This window comes from Poecilia latipinna, unplaced genomic scaffold, assembly GCF_001443285.1.
Source record: "Poecilia latipinna isolate Pla-1442-1.1 unplaced genomic scaffold, P_latipinna-1.0 Scaffold4434, whole genome shotgun sequence".
In the NCBI taxonomy this organism is placed as follows: domain Eukaryota; kingdom Metazoa; phylum Chordata; class Actinopteri; order Cyprinodontiformes; family Poeciliidae; genus Poecilia; species Poecilia latipinna.
The window spans coordinates 7349-23672 of NW_015117050.1; the positions used below are offsets into that span (position 1 = coordinate 7349).

General features: G+C 36.5%; 2 protein-coding genes across 2 annotated transcripts; both read right to left on the reverse strand.

Annotated features, from left to right (window-relative positions):
- Positions 1-869: 869 nt before the first annotated feature.
- LOC106942635 (23 kDa integral membrane protein-like) lies at positions 870-6420 on the reverse strand. Its single transcript, XM_015025959.1, has 9 exons — positions 6273-6420; positions 5014-5070; positions 4637-4756; positions 4463-4537; positions 3894-3977; positions 3672-3785; positions 2799-2831; positions 2614-2697; positions 870-1897 (listed from the first exon to the last, which is right to left on the reverse strand). Exons 1-9 carry the CDS (start codon positions 6330-6332, stop codon positions 1823-1825), a joined length of 702 nt encoding a protein of 233 aa, XP_014881445.1. The 5' UTR covers positions 6333-6420; the 3' UTR covers positions 870-1822.
- Positions 6421-11032: 4612 nt separating this feature from the next.
- Positions 11033-15809, reverse strand: LOC106942636 (tetraspanin-8-like). The gene is made up of 9 exons (XM_015025960.1): positions 15375-15809; positions 14443-14499; positions 14070-14189; positions 13921-13995; positions 12983-13072; positions 12682-12786; positions 12563-12595; positions 12392-12475; positions 11033-11242 (listed from the first exon to the last, which is right to left on the reverse strand). The coding sequence occupies exons 1-9, from the start codon at positions 15432-15434 to the stop codon at positions 11150-11152; spliced, it is 717 nt and encodes a 238-aa protein (XP_014881446.1). The 5' UTR covers positions 15435-15809; the 3' UTR covers positions 11033-11149.
- Between the last annotated feature and the right edge of the window lie 515 nt (positions 15810-16324).

Here is a 16324-nt window from a genome sequence, read left to right on the forward strand (position 1 = left end):
GCATCTCCTGACCCGACGGGAACACCTGCTCCCAATCCTCTAATTATCCTCCCACCACGCAGCCTGGCGTCTTCCCTCCTTCTTTGGCTAATAGCGGCAGCAGCTGCTTCTTTCTTTTTTAGTAAATCTGTTTTCGCTGCCAGTTTCTACAAAGTTTGACTCATTTTCAAAATCTAGATTACAAAAATGTGTACAGAAACGAATCCATATTGTTTTAAATAAAAGTCTGCACTGACAAAAACGTAGCCTTTCTGCCAAATCCACTTATCCGAGAAATGTCTGGTTTGCATAACCGTCAACTTCTGATATGGAGTATGGCTCAAAATGTCAGTTTTAAAAAGATAAACTCACTTTATTTCATTTATATAGAACCAAATTACAAGGTTCTTCCGATTTTGCCACTTCACAACCTGTTCCGTAAGTACTAGTCATACCTTTGACTCATTTGCGCATGCGCAGAAGAAATACTTCCGGATTATTCTTAAAACGTACATAAAGTATATTTATTTATATTAATTAAATACTCCTTACTATATAAGGGCATATTTTTATAGACGGTGTTATTAATAATATTTGTTAATTTAAGTAGAAAGTTGTGTGTTAAGCATCCCGGGACTGTTAGCTAGTCGCTACCACCGTCTTTAATATGGTCCTTACGCCCTCCAGTCGCCACTTCCTGTTTGTTTTCCTTTTCCTGACCTTTCACCCCTGTAGGCACCTGTTCTGCTTGGTTCTGGGTCCGTACATCCTGTCCAAACAATGGACGGGATGGGCGCATTGGCTCAGTTAATTATGTGACATTAAGTGACCGTTATTGTTGTGACTCTGACCAAACATAGTACTGCATTCATTTGAGCTGAATTCACACACACCTTCATTAGATTTTTATTTGTAAAACATTTGGAAACAGTGTACAGTGGACCCCAATGTATTTCTGGATGTTTCTGCAAAATTATTTGCAAAACAAATCCACCTATTTTTGTGACCCAGGAAATACAAAAAAATAATAATGCATAAATAAACTTATGAGAACAAAGTAATATAATTAAGAGAATAAAATTGTACAAGAATACATCAAAATTAATAGAATAAAGTCACAATTTCACAAGAATAAAGTTGTAATATTACAAAAATTAAGTCTTAATATTAGGAAATAATCAGAATATTATGATCTTGTCTCATACTATAACTATATTCTCAAACTATTTTTGAATTTAATCTCATAGGACTTTAATCTCTGAATTTTATTTATTTTTTCAAACAATCAATTTTATTTATAAAGCACCCTTCATACTAGAATCAACTCCAAGTGATTTTCTTAGCGTGGCCTTAATACTGCATCATATACTCCCTATTTTTATAGTGCATATTATCAAAAGAAAACGCAGCTGACACGCTATTGGCTGTATAAAGCAGCCAATCCAAGATCACCTTCCATTTTCCTTTGCTCTGATTGGCTGAATCCCCAAAATAAGGAAGATGTTGGATGTTTCTGCAGTAAGATGGTTTCCGTCGTGTATTAATGCATTTAAAGGTATAAACTATTAAAATAGGCAGATTATGATTATATTTCAGTGAAAGATTTAATCCACATCAAGAGCAAAACCTCTGACAAGAATATATAAAATATTTTCATTGGTTATTTGCAGATTTATTACTTTACACTAATAACTGGTCACAAAAAACAAAACATCTGAAATAATTCAGTTTACGACATGATTCTATTTACATTTTACCAATTTAAATTTTATATGGACCAGTCAGTTGATGATGTCTTCATTTTTCTTGAAAAGAGAGAAAGAAAGTGACTTTCAAGGTTTCCTCATGTGAAAGTGCAGCCTGAGTTGGATCTTCTGATTTGATGGATCAGGAGGCAGCTGAGAGCCAGAATAAGAATCTGTAAAAACAAGAAAACTATTAAGTATCAAAAACAAATGGGGGGGAGCAAATATCTGCTCTAAAAGTTATTAATTCTTCTTGTATAACTCTGCTTTGGGTTTTCTGATCCTTAACTGGTTCAATGAACATATAGGGACAGCCTTCAACCAATAAAATTACAATCAAGGATTCTGGGATGATTGTTATTTCAGAGCTAACTTAGCATTTATTATAAAGTATCAATCATTATTATTAAATGACACCTTATAAGTGCCTCTGTATATAGCAAAAAAAGAGGTGATTTTCTACCAAAGAAATCTGAACTTTTGAGATGAATCCCAGAAATTTTCTTTAAAAAAAATCTTAGAAAAATTTGAGTTTCAACAGTAAAATAATTGACATTTGAAACTTTGAAGCTTCGAAGATTTTTTTCTAGAAGATTTCTGAAATTAATCAAAAGAAAAATCTGACCATTTTCTTGCTAATTTTCAACTTTTTGGAGCTCAGAAATTTCCACCTTTTTTTTCTAGGAAATTTCTGAGATTAATTAAAAAAATTTTGACAGATACTTAAATCTGCAATGGTTCTAGCATACTACCGTAAACCAGCCCTACTGCCAGTTTATCCATGGAAATGATGGCTAAAACACTGAAACAATGGGTACGTCGTATTTGCAACGTCTAAAACAAAGGCTGAAAATCCCTGACAGTAAAGGAGAACGGAGTTCAAACTTACTTCGATGGAAAGAAATCCATAGAAAAGCGACATGCAAAAAGTCGGAATCAGTGTAATTCCTAGATAAAAAAAGTCTTTGCAGGGCTGTGGAAGGAAAGGCAGAAACATGAAGCATTTTCAAAACTATGACAGAATGGGAGCAATGACTGAATTCAGGACAATCTGAAAATAAGCCGATTAAATACCTCTGAAAAGATCTGATCTGGACCCGTGGTTCCCTGTTGGGACAAAGATCAAATTTTAGATTTTAATGTGGTTTATAGGTGTTTTGTTAAAACAAATGAATAAAAAAGATGCAAAAATTTGAATTAGTTTGTATTCAGTCTTTTACGATGGCACATTGTACATAAAAAAATGCCATTAATGTTCGCCAATAAATTTTGAGATTAAACTCAGAAAATTTCCAGAAAAAACAAGAAAATTTCTGAATTTGGAAGAAAGGAGTCAGAATTTTTTAGATTAATCTCAGAAATAATCTAGAAAAAATTTAAAATTTTGGAGTTTGAAAAGTTGAAAATTTCCTAGAAAAAACATGAGAAATCTTTAGATTAATCTCAGAAATTTTCCAGGAAAACAAGTTAACTTCTCAATTTAAAAATCAAACAAATTACTTTTAAAAACTCAGAAATGTTGACAATAATCTCAAGTTTTCCAGAAAAAATCTTTGAAATTTCTCAGTTTCAAAAGTTGAAACAAAAACAAACCTTTCTAGTTGATGCTAGATTTCTGTTAAATCGGTCTTTTGTTGTTTTTTTTGTTAAAATACTTCTAATTGTGACCCTTTTGGCTTTCCATACATCGCCTATCTGGAGCAGATCGCCAGGCAGATGAAACCAAACAGTTCCTGTAATAAGTCATTCTTGCATTGCTTTGGTGTGGAGAACCTTTGGTCGCATCTTCCTGCTCTGATGGACCTTAAATTAGCAGTTTTACTCAACATAATTGAACCTTATATGATAAACAGTGAAAGTTGGCCTCAGAACAATATTTGTATATCTTTTATGTTTCCCATTAAAAATGCTTGACATCATATTGTGAAATGATTGCATGTAACCAACCTGAGGTCTGGGTTTACATTTCAGTTTCGCGTCCGGTCCTTTTACTGTGCATTCGCAGGATGGTGGGATGATCTTACCCCAGTCTTCTGCACGAAGCACTCCGCAGCATTTTTCCTGCAACCACAGGTGACTTTATCTGTACCCGTCACCTTTAAGCAACCACAGGATGGATAGTTTTGATCCATCCCAAAACTATTAGCTTGGCTTGGTAAAAAGCCTTACTGTTTTTTGTATTTCTTGAATCTCGGTCTCGTTAAGTAGGCGCTCTATCATTTCTTCATCAGGTTTGGAGAAATCATCTATTAGCTGCAAGGTCAGAAAAACTGCATTAATAGAATCTTAGACTAGAGAAGACCAAATTATGAGCACAAAAGTTACAACAAACAAGATTATCCAGGACTTTAAGTTCCCAACAAAACAGATTCCTGTTGGTCCGTTCATCATAAAACTTAGATGGACCAAAGTTTGTAAAGGTCTACGTTCCACAACCGAAACTTGGGATCATATCGTCAAAACAGAACCTAGTGACTGAAATGAGAAAAGTACGGAAACCAAATAATCTCAAAATGTCATTTAGGTTGCATGTGAGAATGTAAAAGACGCTTCATGTGTCCAGTCAGAAGAGACTGAAGTCAGAGTTCTGAGACTAAATGTTGACTTGCGAACTTAAATTCTGAGATAAAAGTCATAATTCCAACATTAAAGTCATAATTAACTGAATAATGGATGTAAAAGAGAACAAAATACTCCAGAGAAACAGAAGGTGGGTAAATATTAGGCAGACGCATTACCGCTTTTCTAAAGATAGTGAATATAATCCCCATAAACAGATAGATGATCATCATGATTATCGTCAGACCTGCGAACTGTAAACGAAACCAAACAAACAGTAGATCAGACGATGGAAACAAAAACATTTAAAACTTTTGTGAGAATTTTGGAAGTGAACTTCTTTTGTTGCGTACGATCATCAGCATGATGTTGTTCTCTGTGACGGCGGCGCAGATTCCCAGGACAGCGATGAAGACAACGACAAGGGCGAACACCCATATCTTTAACAGGTTGAGGTCATTAAATCCAGAAACCTGAAACAAACACTGGATTACTGCCGAGTCACTCACACTCAGCCACTGGCGCAAAAATGCCTTATATGCTATGGGGCGCCGCTGGGGGGCGCCAAAACGATGGCAGAAAAATAATTTCTAGTCCATTTTCTGTATTGTGTACAATGATTTACAGTAGTGCCATTTGTAGAAGATTTAACGCCTTATGTGTGCAAAAACTATCTGCTTAACTTCTTCCATCTAATCTGATGCTTAATAGCAGCGTTGTTGATGTTTACCTTGTAGCTGGAGTAAGAGGCCATCACGGACACGTGAATGATCACGAATCCAATAACCTGGAGCAGAAAGTTAAAAACGGCAAGTCAGTTTAACTAATTACATAAAATGCAGACAATAAAGCCTAATCTGAATTGTTAAATTAGGGTTTGAGAGCAAAATAAGACTTTTAAAGTGGATTGCAAACATTTTTTAAAGGGAGTTTACACGGATGCATCGTGGAAGATGTCATTGCAACAAAAAGACACTAGAGGGAGACAAAGAGTTGAGAAAAGTTCTGCTTCCATTTACATTAAAAATAAAACGGACAAAAATCAAAAGTTATTAGAAAACAAAACAATTTGAAACATAATAGAAGAACAAAGGCAGGGAGTAATATTTCTTAAGATTTGTTTCAGAAAAAAAAATATTTTTTAGATTAGTTCAAAATCAGAAGGGCATTTTTTGAAAATTAAAAAAAAAATACAAGAAATAAAATACGAGTTAAAAGATCTAGTAAAAGAGGTACCAAAATATAAAAATCAAAAATTAAATGCAGGCAAACCGAATTTAAAAATCAGCATAAAACACATGAATATAATGTAACATTTATCTCATTAGAAAATTTATTTATCTTTAATTTACCAACAGAATAAAGAGAAATGTGAACCATAACCCCACTGAAAAAAAGAATGGTGCTCCAACAAATGGAGTTAATTTGTTTCGTACAATTGGTTACATTTAGTCAAACTTACTTTATTTATATTTGTTTAACATGACAACTTAAAAAACTCAGCGTATTTATTTGGATAAATTTAATTTATTACTTGTAAGATATTTTTTAGTTGGATCAACTGGACAAAAATGGCAGAAAAATGCAAAATCTGCATTCACCTGCTTTTTTCACCTCATTGCAAAAAGAGAGCTGAGACATTTGATGAAAAGTTTTTTATTCTGATTGAATACATAATAACTGCTACATTGTAAAAATGCAATGTGTTGCATTCAGAACAATTCAGGAATGGAATAAATGACCAAAACACTGAGATTTAAAAAGAACATTTTCTTCTTTTTTATTTTCAAATAAAGTTTCATGTGTGTAATTTGTAAAATGTGATATCTCACCAATCTTGTGTTGGTGGAAACTAATGAAGATCCTAAAACATTTTCTCCTGCAACTAAACTAATATGCTGGCAAAGTAACTTCTTGGTTTGCATATTTATAAAGCAAGAATTAATCAAAGCTGCCAAAGAATCAGAAATCAGAAATCCTTGCACTCACCACAAAAACCACATTGAGGAGGATAAAAGCTAATTTGAGGCAGGAGTTTGCTTTCCCCATCTTTGCTCTGGATGCTGCAGGTCAGGGTTCTGGAAGGTTCTGGAAGGTTCTGCTAACAAATATATGGGTGGGAAGCACAAAATGACATCACATCCCGGGTCGTTCATTGGAAAGCATGTGCATTTTTATCTGACAGGAGAGAGAGGTCGAGTGCAGCTCCGGCTGCAGGTTGTGCAACGCAGGCGGGAAATGATCTAACAGGAATCCATAAAAGGTAAAAAAATTCAATGAGAAGCAAAGAGAACAAGAAAAACATGAAGGATAATAATTGTTTATGTTGGGCAGATTGAGAACAGTTTTCTCCAGTGGGTTTCACTGCATCTGCTGTGGTTGGCTCCGGTCAGAAGGGGCCCACTGGACAAAGTTAGGAGGGGGGAAAGCAGCATAGTGGAAAAATGAGAGCAGAGTTCCTTGGAAGAGTTTATCGAGATGCAAGCATCTGCAGCCAAAACCACAGGGAGTTCTGGATGATTTCTGTTCACATCGAAAACATCCAACTTTCTCCAGCCAGTGTAGTAAAACTGAACAACATTATGACTCTCTAAATAACAAAACACTGACATTTACATCACATCTGGGTGAGTGACCAGGTAAAACCTGCCTGGTGAAAGTTTTCACTGCGCTGGAGGATTCACCGTCTGGTTTACAGGAAAACCATCAGGGAACCTTTTCTTTACATCTCTGAAAAGTCAGAATTAGGAAATTAATGAGGATTTAAAAACTTAAATTCTGCAGCTAAAGCAAGAATTCTGACTTCAATCTCAGAATTTTTCCCTCAGTTTAATCTGATTTGGGATTAAAGTCAGGAACACATTTGTCAGGTTTTTGGTCTCTTTAAACCCCGTCAGCTTCTGGCCAAACTTGAAAAAGCTTGTTTCCCTCAAAGCAATGCAGGAACCACTCGTCTCAGCGACATTTTTTATTTATGTTTTCTTTTTGTCTTTAGATTATTTCAGTTGACAGTGTAAGACCACCATGACTTCACATGAGTAGTGAGAGTCACAGAGCAGGTTGAACACCTACAAACTAATTAACTAGTTTTCCAGGTAATGTTAACAACCTACTTTTAAGTTAACAGTGAATGAACAAACACATAAAAGCCATTGCATCACAAGGCTAGTTGGTCTCTGAATGCAGATTAAATGATGAATGTCCCGTTCCCACCAGAGTGTCTTTGTGGAAGCTTGAAGCCGAGGCTCTTTGTCTGCAGACATCATTGTGAGCTCAGGTGTGACAAGTTACCTGATAGACTTCAGATGGACCTGAGTGAAAGGGATGGGTGCGCTTGATTCTCTGTGATGTGTGTGCCAGTTGGGTGGAGATGGCAAATGCACTCCAGTGTACCATTTGCTGTTTTAACTTGACAATATTAAGTGATTAGATGTGAACTTTAATTCTGAGAGTAAAGTCAAAATTTTAAGCTAAAAGTCAGAATTGTTCATTTACATTATTACTTTGAAGAATTAAAGTCAGTATTCTGAAATTAGGTTAAAACTTTGAATTCAGAGTGCTGACACTGGATGGTGATTAACAAACAAATTCTAAAAGTAAATTCAGAATTTAAGCTGTAAAATTCAAGTGGAAACAAACTCAAGTATTCACACATTTTGTGGCGAATGACAATATGCAAGATGAAACTTGGTGTTTAAAATTCAGTTAAGCTGCTTATATTGGGGGTTTGGTGAAGACGGGTCATTCAGGGTTATACAGGAAATGAGGACAGCAGGAGGGTTAAATATGCATTTTTCCATTAGTTCATTTATCCATTATTATAATAATTGGCCTGCCGTATTTTCTGTGGTGTTTCGTCCCGTCAAGTGGACACACATTTTTTATTTATCATTTCAGAAATGTGTCGTATTTGTCTCCGGATGGATGAGGCCTTTGGCTTTCCTTTCAAATTGTAAGTTACAAGAAAAACGATGATTTAAAACAATCAAAACAAAAACAAACTCCATCGGTGTAATTTAATTTGCAGCTGATCCAACTTAAACATATTGGGTTAACTGCTCACAATTAATTAAATTAAATTTATCCACATAAGTTTATTAAATTGTCATGTTAAACAAATGTTAATAAAGTAAGTTTGACAAACATAATTCTAATAGATGTGACCAATTAACACAATCTTTTAAAAGTTGGATTCTCTTGTTTTCAGCTTCACTAGGATTGGGTTAAATCAACAGAGCAGGTCTGTTTCATAACCTTCACTGTTTTTTTTTTACATCTCTTTGTGTTTTCTGGATATTATCCGAACTTATCAGTTCTTTTTCTTTTTGTCTGCCAAATTTCCCACCTGCCCACCATTGTGAGCAGAAATAACAGGAAGTTCTAAAAGGAAACAGGCGAGAAATAATTTCCTGAAAACTAAGTTAGAAAGTCAAATGATGCAAGTCGTATTTGAGAGGAAGGGTTGTGAAAAACTATTTCACAATAAACCTAAGTATGTTCTAGAAAACATCAAACATGTAGCTGAAAGTTTGCTAAAGTCCTGATGAATTCCTAGGATTTTATTTTTACTCGACACAAAAACACAAGAGGAATCTCCAGTTTTTTCCTGCTGACCTTTGTTTTCTGCTGCAGCCGCATCTGGAAAAAAGATTCATGAACAGGAAGTAATTAATTTCTAGCTGGTGATGTGATTTCTGTTTCCTGATGCCTGTAACTGCAGATGACCGTTTGTCCACCTTTCCTGAAGTCTGCACACACATCCACAGCCCTGGACAGGATGTCTTATAGCATCATAAAATTGCAGAGAGAAATCAGTTTGTATTTTTCTTTCTTTATTTTTACATTATTTTCTCATTCAAACATGAAAATGCAGATATTTGCTTTTCTAAATCTTGCACATCTTTCTGCAGCAAAAGGAGTTTAACATATAAAGCAACAACTAAACACAAACATTACAGCAAGGAGAGAAAAACTCCATGCAACTATATTTATATCTGGGTTTTGTCGACGTTAAAGACTCAGAATTTTTCACTTTGATGTTGGAATTTTGTCATAATCTAAAAATTCAGATAAAAAAAAAACACTTTAAGCTTGAAGTTATGACTTTAATTTTATATTTTTGATATAAAATAACTGATGGAATTTGGAGTCAGTAAGCAGGAAGTTGCAGCAGTTGGCCACTAGAGGGCATATGGCACACAGTGAGTATTCCTGATTCAGCAAGCCAACAATTATTCAGTGTGTTGTTGCCCCTGTTGCCCCGGGCCGGACATCTGGGGCCGGATGGGAGGCGGAAGAGGACTTCAGGAATCTCAGCCTCTGTTATGTCTGGTGCAGGATGAGGCCTTTCAGGGTTATATAAATGCTCAGTCTGGGTTGACTCATGGTTGCTAAAAACTTTACTAGACCACTATATTCTAGTAGTGGGTGTAAAATATTGAGCTGCATGACTGACTTTATTTTCACTCTTACATTTAAGTTTATGACATGCAAAATTACAAATGGATCACAATACCGTCTCCAAGTGTATTTTGGGTAAAACTCGTCACCAACGTCATCAGTCACTTGGCGATGAAAGGCAAACTAGGTAGAGCATTTTTAACGGACTAAGCGTCGTGTTTGAAGTTTCCCACTTGACCCACATGCAGAACACAAACAGGAGATGGTAAAAATCAGAAAAAGCTTATTTTAAACAGATCAGTGATTGAGTGTTGTCCTGGGACCACCGGATCGGGATCGTCTGAGATCTGAAGGAAGGGAAGATGAGAGGTGAGAGGACTATAAAAACAAAGGTGCATTGTTATTCAAATTAACTTTAATTATATGCAACAAAATGCATGTTTATTGATGCGGTACAAGGAAAAAAATAAGCCAATAAGTGGAGCTTTTGTTTGTTGGATACATGAAAGGCATTCGGTGAGTTTAAAAGGAAAGCAGCATCAGGATGTTCAAGTTGAAAACTTTGTGTTTAAAATCTAAAATCAAAACCAATATATATATATGTGTGTGTGTGTGTGTGTGTGTGTGTGTGTGTGTGTGTGTGGTGGGGTGTGTGTGTGTGTGGTGGGGGGGTCATGGAAAATGTGCCGTGTGTAACTGTTGAAAAAGGTCATGGGATTCTTGAGCAGACTGAGGCCGACACACATTCCCATCTGCAGCTTTTACAGTAAAACTCTTGGTTGGTTTCAGTTTGACTCACTTTATATGCAAGTGCTTTACTTTGGCTCAGCACATGTGGTAACAGTCATGATTCAGTTATGATGTTAAGGATCAAGAATTGATAAGGTCAGATAAGAGCAATTTCCAGAAATAAGCAGCTCTTAGATGTGAATTCTAAAAGAAACTTAAATACAGGAAAAATCTGTAAAACCTACCAACCAGACCTACTCTGTTAGCTTCACACATCCGTATTCTTCAAATGTACAACCATCCACTACTTTATGAGTTTCTACCAAAGGGGTTTCCAAAACAAACATGGCACATTTTCAATAACAGTTAAGAAAAAATGTGCAACCACATGACAGGGTGTAACAGAAAGCAAAGTAGCAGGAATGCCAGTGGCTCTGTAACTCCAAAACAAAAACCCTGAACTCCAAACGGCTCCATGTTTGTTATTTCTGAAAGTGAACTCCGTCGTTCAGCTCTGCAGAGGCCCGGTAACCGTATGTTCATTTGGTTCAGGTGTGTCAGAGAAGGGATCCGTCACAATAAAATACAACATTTATGGTGGAAGCATCACAAAGTGTGGAAACGTTTGCAAAACATTTTATTTGGTAACATTTTTTCTAAATAAAGACTAAAAGGAAAGAATCTGAACGATATTTGAGCATCATTCCATGAAACCCATCAAGACTTGGAGGTGGATCTCAATAATCCCTCATTGCAAAAGCTGGGATTCCTGCTCTGTCGTGACGATTGATCTGATTGATCATTTTAATGGAGATGATCAATCCCACCATCTGGAAGAACAAGAAGAGACATGAGAACAAAGGAAGGTTCTGGTCTAACTGTTGGGTTTATTCTGAATGTTTCAGCCTCCTCTCCTCCTAAACTGACATCCATTGTTTGATAGCCAATCTGCTATTCTGCTAAAGCACCACTACTTGACGAAACATATTAGCATCCCATGTTTTCCTCTGTTTTAGAGATGGGAAATCAACGATATTGGATATAAATGTGTCCTGAGTCAATTCCAACGTGTCCAGTCGTTTGGTCCATATTGTTGTTTCACATCTTTTTACTTTCATTTTATATCTGTAGACCAACTGAATACTGAACCACGGAATATAAGTTTAAACATGTTGTACTTAAAACTGCAGTAACTTTTACAAAAATGTATTTATCTGTTGAAACTATCACCATGTTGTGACAGAATGAGACATACTCTGTGAAGAGATCGATCTCCTCCACCTCGTCTCTGAGCTACTACTGCTGTCTGCAGAAGTGCAAAAACATCCAGAGCTAGAAGGAGGGTCTTAGTGCTGTCAATCAGATTCATGTACTCGCTGCTAAATGTGCTAATGGCAGAGAAACAACTTCCTGTTACAGGAAACCCATATCTTCGGTGGCTATGCTAACTAGCTTTAGCATTCATGCCAGCCTATGTTGTGGTGAACCAGCTGTAGCTTAGCAAAGAGCTAGCAGGAGGGGGTGAGGGCGAGAGCGCTGATCTCCACATGTTCAATTCAAACACAGTAACTGCTGGTGTAGAACTTGGATTTTACATTAAAATGGCCTAAAAGCCATTTTTTGGCTCCTAATTTTCCTTCATGACTGGAGTTGGATTGTTTTTAATCCACCATTTCTCCAAAATAAAAATTTCTACATGTATCCACATGCATGGAGTTCAGTTATTTGTTAGCTTTATTTAAGGCTACCTGTTTAAAGCAAATACAGCTGATAAGGAGAGCTCTTACTGCCAGAGAAGAAAAAATTACAATGGTAATTATTGACAGAGGTGCAATTTTAATTTTCACGATAAAAGTGAAGAAAATTAGGACCAAAACATTTTTGTCTCCCTTCTCAAGTCTTTCAGTCTTAAAGGATTTGTGTTGCTGTGCAGTGATGATTGTCTGTAGACGATGACAGAGAAAATGAGCAGAACTTACAGCAACGAAAGCGAATCCAAAAGTGATGCCTAGGATAATATTTATGCCATATTCAACATAAACCCCAACAACTTCACCACAGGACTGAAAGACAGAAAGTTGAGAGTACGTTACGGGTTGCACCCTGGAGATGTAACAAAATGGTTAAGTGACATTTGCTTGACTGAATACCTTGGGGTGGACAGAGAAAAGTCCTCTGTATCCCTGTGAGAAAACAACATGTTCAAACATTTGCAGATAATTAGTGCATTCTTTAACAGAAGATGAATTATTAAACCTTTTTAACTCACCTGTGAAATGGATTTACATTCTGATCCATATGAAGGTGTGCAGCGACAGGAGTCAGGGATGTCTGAGCCCCAGTCCTCGACTCCAGTCCATCCACAACACTGAAGCTGAAACACGAGACTTTAAAATTAGGATTTTATACATTACAACAATGCAGAATACATTCTGAAACAAAAGAATTGCAGATGCTTTAATTTTAATCTAATTATTTGTCCATCACTAATATGCACAATGTGTTTTTTATTAAACAGGTTTGTCTGTGCTTCCTTTAAAACACCACCAGGGGGAGCCCTTTAGTCTTACTTGTTTTTGCACGGTTATAAGAATTTTTTTTTTCTCATCGTCTTTCAAGATCTCCTTGGCAACTTCAGGACTTCGAAAGTTTTCCATGGCCTAAACATTAAGGCAGAACATGATTAGATAGAACCAGACAAAACACATACAAGATGGAAACAAGTAGGAAATGTACTTTGTTGTCATTGGGGATTTTCTAATGAGTGACGGTATCATTTTATGCCTTTATGTTTTTCCATATATGACATCAGCACTTTGCTGGACTAAAAAAGGCTAAAATCCCTGCCAGCATGCCTAGGTGGCCCCCATGTGGGGAAAAGGAGGGCAGACTATATGGGCCCCACATGGGTTTGCCCATTTAGGGCCCATGTAGCGCCCATGTGGGCTGTGGCCCTACATGGGCCCTACATGGGCAAACCCATGTGGGGCCATCATGGAACCCACGGACAAACCCATATGGGACCCATATAGTCTGCCCTCCTTTTCCCCACATGGGGCCCACCTAGGCATGCTGGCTGGGAAGCTCAACAGCATTTCTACAAACAAGATATTTGATAAAACAGGCTGCAGAAAACTGATGCCTGATTTTATTTTGTGACAAACTCCAGGAAATGGTTAGATACCAATAAGCCATAAAACTCTGCACTAGACTTCACCGTACAGGAAGAGATCTGGTTATTGGTCTATACCAGAGAAGCTTGCATTGCTTTGGTGTGGAGAGCTTTAGTGATGGTTCCAGGACTTGACAGAAAGAAATAAAAAGACTGATTTCATTGCAACTGTGTCTGTGAGCTGGTTGTCCTTCAGTGACTGGATGCAGCGAATGAGGTCTGAGTCAGACGGTGCTGTGCGTCGACGTCAGTGATCGCTGCGCCTGCTCTACCAGCTGACCCGTTTCCTTAACTCAGCCCAGTTTCCTGCACTACACAACTTCTGTAGTAGATTACCTGATTTTTTGAAACACTGACAAGAACTCCACAGATTACCATGAGCACCATTCCAATGCCCATCAAAACCGCAAACTGCAAAGAAAACAATAATTATTGAATTAGTGATCAACTTAGAATTAGAATTAAATTTTGTGAAATGTACATACAAACTTGAGGCCACATTTATTTTCGGTGCGTGCAGCGTGGCTCCCCAGCAAGGAGATCAGGACAGTGCTAATGGCAAACACCCAGAACCAGAATACGCTGGGGGCGTCAAGCCCTTCCATCTGATCAAAGAGCAAAAACACAGGACTCACCGATTATTGTTTCAAGTTTTTCCAAGTTTATTTGTTTCCCCCAACTTTCTGTTCTCCACTGTATCTAGTTATTGGCAATTATCATTACAGAGAGGATTTTAACCCATCGTAGGCCGTTTACGTCTCCAGGCTACGGGAGCAAGGCGGCATTTCCTCAAAGGAAAGAATCTATGAAACATTAGTCCAAAATAAAGCACATTAAAGTTTAGTTTTTGTGTTTTACCTCATAGTCACTGAGATTGATCTGCAGTAATCCGTAGATCAACATGCCTCCCAAACACTAAAAAAAGGAATTCACAAGTTTATTCAATAAAAACAAACAAAATACAAAAACATTTTATTTTCCTTCATATTTCCAAAAAATGAAATTTCAACAGTAAAGAAAATAAAACATGTTATTGATAATAGTCTGTTTAACCAGCATTAGCATCAGTGAAATGCGATAGGAGCCACAGTGAGGGTTAAATTTCACATTTCATCACACAAAGTTATCATTTCATGGCAGATTTTTCAATAAATGCATTTAAAAGTATTAGTTTTCTCTATTTGTCACATATTTGTCATTTCTACATTAAAACACTAGGGAGCGACGCAGAACTAAAAACTAAAAGATACTGGACATAAAAATGTTTGATAATAGAAAAATAATTCAAATATTTAAACTACAGTCAAGATTAAAGTGACAGTTTAATGTCGACTGGACAAAACTGTTGGCTTTGAAAAATTATTCATTTCTATCAAAGATATGCAGCGACTCCTGCAATTTAGACTCAATTTGAAAAGCAATTAAATCCCTTATAACTAAATAAATAGTAACAGTTATGCAAAAAACGAAACTAATTTAGAAGATTGCATCTTTGAGGCATCAGAAAAATGGGAAGGAAAGTAGAAAAATAAGTAAAATCAGAGAAGTGTAACCATTAATCAAATAAAAGTAACAGGAAGTGAATATTTTTGCCATTTTTATTTCTACTTTGCTCTCCCTTTTAGTAGTTTTGAAAAATTAAGATGTAAAAATCTAAATATCTAGTCATTTTTACCTGCTGACCTCATTAATTATTATATATTTTAAGTGCTTTGAAAAGAACATTAGTTAAATTTTCTACATAAATAAAAAAAAAACTTATAAAATCCAAAGAAAATAATTTTACTTACTGTAAACAAGCAATTGAAGGAGATGAAAACAGCCTTCAGGCATCCATCAATTTTCCCCATTTTGTCTGTTTTACTTTGACTAGACAGTTGAAAGAGAACTGAACTGTTCAGAGACGAAGTTATGCTGCTGCTCCTGCAGGCGATCAGCTCAAAGACACAGAGGGGAAATCAGCAACCTGCCAATGACCAGGATGAGGAAGCATCAAAACTTAACAAATACGTAAATTTAACAAGACGGGAATTAAAAATGCTCCAGTTTTAGGATCTCATTTCCACTCAAGATGTTTTTCAAGCAGAATTTAAGGAATATTTTTCAATCATACAGAAGATGAGATTAAACATAAACATCTTCAGTCTGAACAAGAGCAGAAGGAGGAAGCATAAAATCAGCAATTAAAGCAGTTCCAGGAGGAAACGCAGAAAAACACTGTGTTCAATTGTTTGTTTTTTTCTTCCTGCTTTTAAACTTCAGTTTTACCAGAAAACCTGGAAAAACGGAAGTTCATGAACACCTTTTTTCCCATTTCATATTGTTTCTGAACTGTTCGTGCTTTGCTAGAGCGGCGATGCAGCAACACGTCGATCTCAGCATCAGGTGACAAACTGACGCTGAGAGCAGCACGTCCTCCTCTGACTCGCTTAAAACGGTCGTAACTTTATTAAAGAACAACAAAAGTATCAACAAAATGTGTTCAAATTAATGACCCGACAACAATAATAACCTCAGTGATTATTGTTTCAACAAGGTGTTGCGCAATCCTGTGCGTCGGAGAATAAAAAGGTGTGAGTGGTTTAGAGTTGATCACCTGTTCGGGTTGTTTTACCTTTGATTACCTTTGTCTTGGTGCATCACAGCTTCTGTAGTTTCTGAACATCCAATAAACGACAAACTTGGACTAATTACCTCGTTCTTTGTGAGAATACGCCATTTACAACAAACATCAAACACG